Source organism: Microtus ochrogaster, chromosome 5 (assembly GCF_000317375.1).
Source record: "Microtus ochrogaster isolate Prairie Vole_2 chromosome 5, MicOch1.0, whole genome shotgun sequence".
Lineage (NCBI taxonomy): Eukaryota > Metazoa > Chordata > Mammalia > Rodentia > Cricetidae > Microtus > Microtus ochrogaster.
The window spans coordinates 80,668,203-80,671,074 of NC_022012.1; the positions used below are offsets into that span (position 1 = coordinate 80,668,203).

General features: G+C 40.5%; 1 protein-coding gene across 4 annotated transcripts in view; it reads right to left on the reverse strand.

The window, feature by feature from the left end:
- Window positions 1-2,872, reverse strand: part of Rbm6 (RNA binding motif protein 6) — a 121,937-nt gene that overhangs the window by 19,591 nt on the left and 99,474 nt on the right. For all 4 annotated transcript variants that reach the window (XM_005347868.2, XM_005347869.2, XM_013346601.2 and 1 more), the window contains 3 exons: window positions 2,537-2,803; window positions 1,820-1,980; window positions 321-418 (listed from right to left, as the gene is read on the reverse strand). In XM_005347868.2, the coding sequence (XP_005347925.1) occupies window positions 321-418; window positions 1,820-1,980; window positions 2,537-2,803 (526 nt within the window). The remainder of the gene's footprint in view (window positions 1-320; window positions 419-1,819; window positions 1,981-2,536; window positions 2,804-2,872) is intronic.

The following is a 2,872-nucleotide window of genomic DNA, read 5'->3' on the forward strand; positions in this document are numbered from 1 at the left end:
AGAGAGAGAGAGCGACAGAGAGAGAGAGAGAAAGAAACAAGGTCTCACTAAGGAGACTTAGATGGCCTAGAACTTACTATGAGATCCACCTGTCTCTTCCTCCTTAGTGCTGGAATAAAAGGCCTACAATAACATGCTCAGGTGGAAATACTATTTAAAAATGAAAACAATTCTATAGTCAGAATAAAGCACACTATAGAAAAGAGAAAATGCATAAGCAGGTAATAGAAGTAGCTCATGCTGGGATGTCACAATGCCCTACTATTTGTCTCACACCCAGGAAGAGCAGGTTCTTTCCTAAAACTTAAGTGAGGCCTTACCTTCGTTTTCCAGTAGCCAGGTTTACAGCTACCATCTTCCCATCAATGCTAAACGGTGGATCAAGGTTCTGCAAAATCTTCACTACTCGAAGAGCTTCCTAAGGAACCAAAGACAAATTTGAACCCAAAGACAGAAAAGGCTACATCCTTACAAAAAGAACTGAACATGGATTTTCCTTCTTAGAAGATAAAATTACTGGGCAAAATGCTTTGGTAATAAGTTTTAAAAAATAAGTTTTAATGTGGCCAGGTGTAGTGGTCCACACCTTTAATCCCAGCATTTGAGAGGCAGAGGCAGACAGATCTCTTGAGTCAAAGGACAGCCTGGTTACAGATAGAGTTTCAGGATTGTCAGAGCTACATTACACAGTGAGACCCAGTCTTGAAAAAAAAAACCCACCCTCGAAAAACAAAAACCACGAAATATACATAAATAGAAAATTTTATGTGTATGTGTCTTTTGCCTGTATGTATGGCTGTGCACATGTACACACCTGGTGCCTTTGGATGCAGGAAGAAGGCACCAGATCTTTTGGAAATAGAGATATAGATGGTTGTGAGCCAACATGTAGGTCCTGGGATTCAAACCCAGGTCCTCTGGAACTGTTCTTAATCACTGAGTCATCTCTCCAGTCCCTTCTGGTAATAATTTTTACAGTAAGAGCAGTATGGTAAACATAACTGGTGAGCATGTGCGTGTGTGAGAGAACTGATACTCAATCTAAGCCCTCATGCATGCTAGGCAAGCACTAAGCTATAATCCACCCTTTTATTAAATTTTAATGTAGAGCCAGGGTCTCCCTGGATTGCCCAAACTGGCCTTGAACTCACATTGTAAAAATAAGCCTTAATTTTTTTTTAAATTTTTATTTTACATGTAAGAGTGTTTTGCCTAAATGTATGCACCATATACATGCCTAGTGCCCCAGAAAGTCAGAAGAGGATATCAGATCCCATAGACTGTAGTTTGGGGTGGTTGTGAGCTACCATGTGAGTACTGGAAACTGAACCAGGTTCTCTACAAAAGCAGCAAGTGCTCTTAACCACTGAGCTAGCTGTCCAGCCTGCAGGTAAGCTGTTCTTCTTCTTTTCTTCTTTTTTTTTTTTTTTTTTTTTTGGTTTGCCAAGACAGGACAATTCTGGATGTCCCGAAATTTGCTTTGTAGACCAGGCTGTCCTTGAACTCACAGAGATCCACCTGTCTCTGCTTCTTAAGTGCTGGGATTAAAGGTGCCACAACCACCTGACAGTAGCTTACCTAAATAAACATTAGTCCCAAAGGAGAGAATTCTCCATTGCATCCCCACCCCACCATATCTCTTTATAAGTGGAGACAGGGGTTTACTTTGTAGGACAGGCTAGTCTTGAACTTGTCATCTACCTGCTTCAGCCTCTAGAGTGCTAGGTTTTCAGGCCTATACCCCCAACACCCTGCTTCCCCAAACATTACTGAAGGTTATTTAGTCATTGGCCTTCATTTTAAAGCGGGAAAAACTCACTGCATGGGAGTCGAGGTCTATAAAGCCATAAGTGTGGCCCATGGGGCCAGTTCTGTTCTTGATGATACGGACATTGGCAGTAGTAAGATGGACGTAAGGCTCCAGCACTTCAACTATCACCTCAGGCGGAGTGGAACGATAAATACGTTTTAGCATGATTGCTAAATGAAGCAAGCAAAACAGAGACATTAAGGAAAGAGACATAGAAATTTGAAGTTCCAAGGACTTAATGGTCATTTTTAATCTATATAGCATCTTTCTCTACCAAGGTTTTTTTTAAAACCTTTTTCCTTTTATAGTTTATTTATTTTTATTTTATGTGCATTAGTGTTTTGCTTGTATTTACATCTGTATGAGGGTATCAGATCTTGGAGGTACACAGTTGTTAGCTGCCACTTGGGTCCTGGGATTGAACCTGGATTCTCTGGAAGAGTAGTTAGTGCTCTTAACTGCTGAGCTATCTTTCTGGCCCTGCAAATTAGTTTTTATAAAAAAATTTCCTACTTTCCTTTTCATTATCAATACTTAGAAACCTAAAATCATGTCTCACTGCATTTTTTCAATATAACAATTTGCTATGTGGAAGATATAGATTCCGCTGACTAGTAAAGCCAGCTTAAATTAATGCCTTCTAGGTTGTGCACAGCTGACAGAGGCCATAACATAAGCCATCTACTTATGGCTTCAAACAGTCACATGATATGACAAATCACTCACTTTTGCTCTCTCCATCTTGCCGTGTCTCTCCAGACCATGACTCCTTTTCTCTGTCTCTTCGGAATGCAAGCCCGTCCCTTCGAGAGTGAGGGAAGTATCTTTCCGTGTCTCTTTTTTGATGTCCCAATCTTGGTTCTTGTCCTTCTTCCCGCTTCCTGAATTCATGTTCCTTATCAGTTGGCCGTGGCTGGTTGGGTTGTTTTTCTGAGGGTACTGGTATGGATGTTTTCTGAGGTTGAGGATAGGATACTAGTTCTTGCTTTACTTCTGTCAGTAGGGGGGATTTAAACAGAGAACACATTTGATTTTATAAAACCAACCAATGCTTTTATTTAT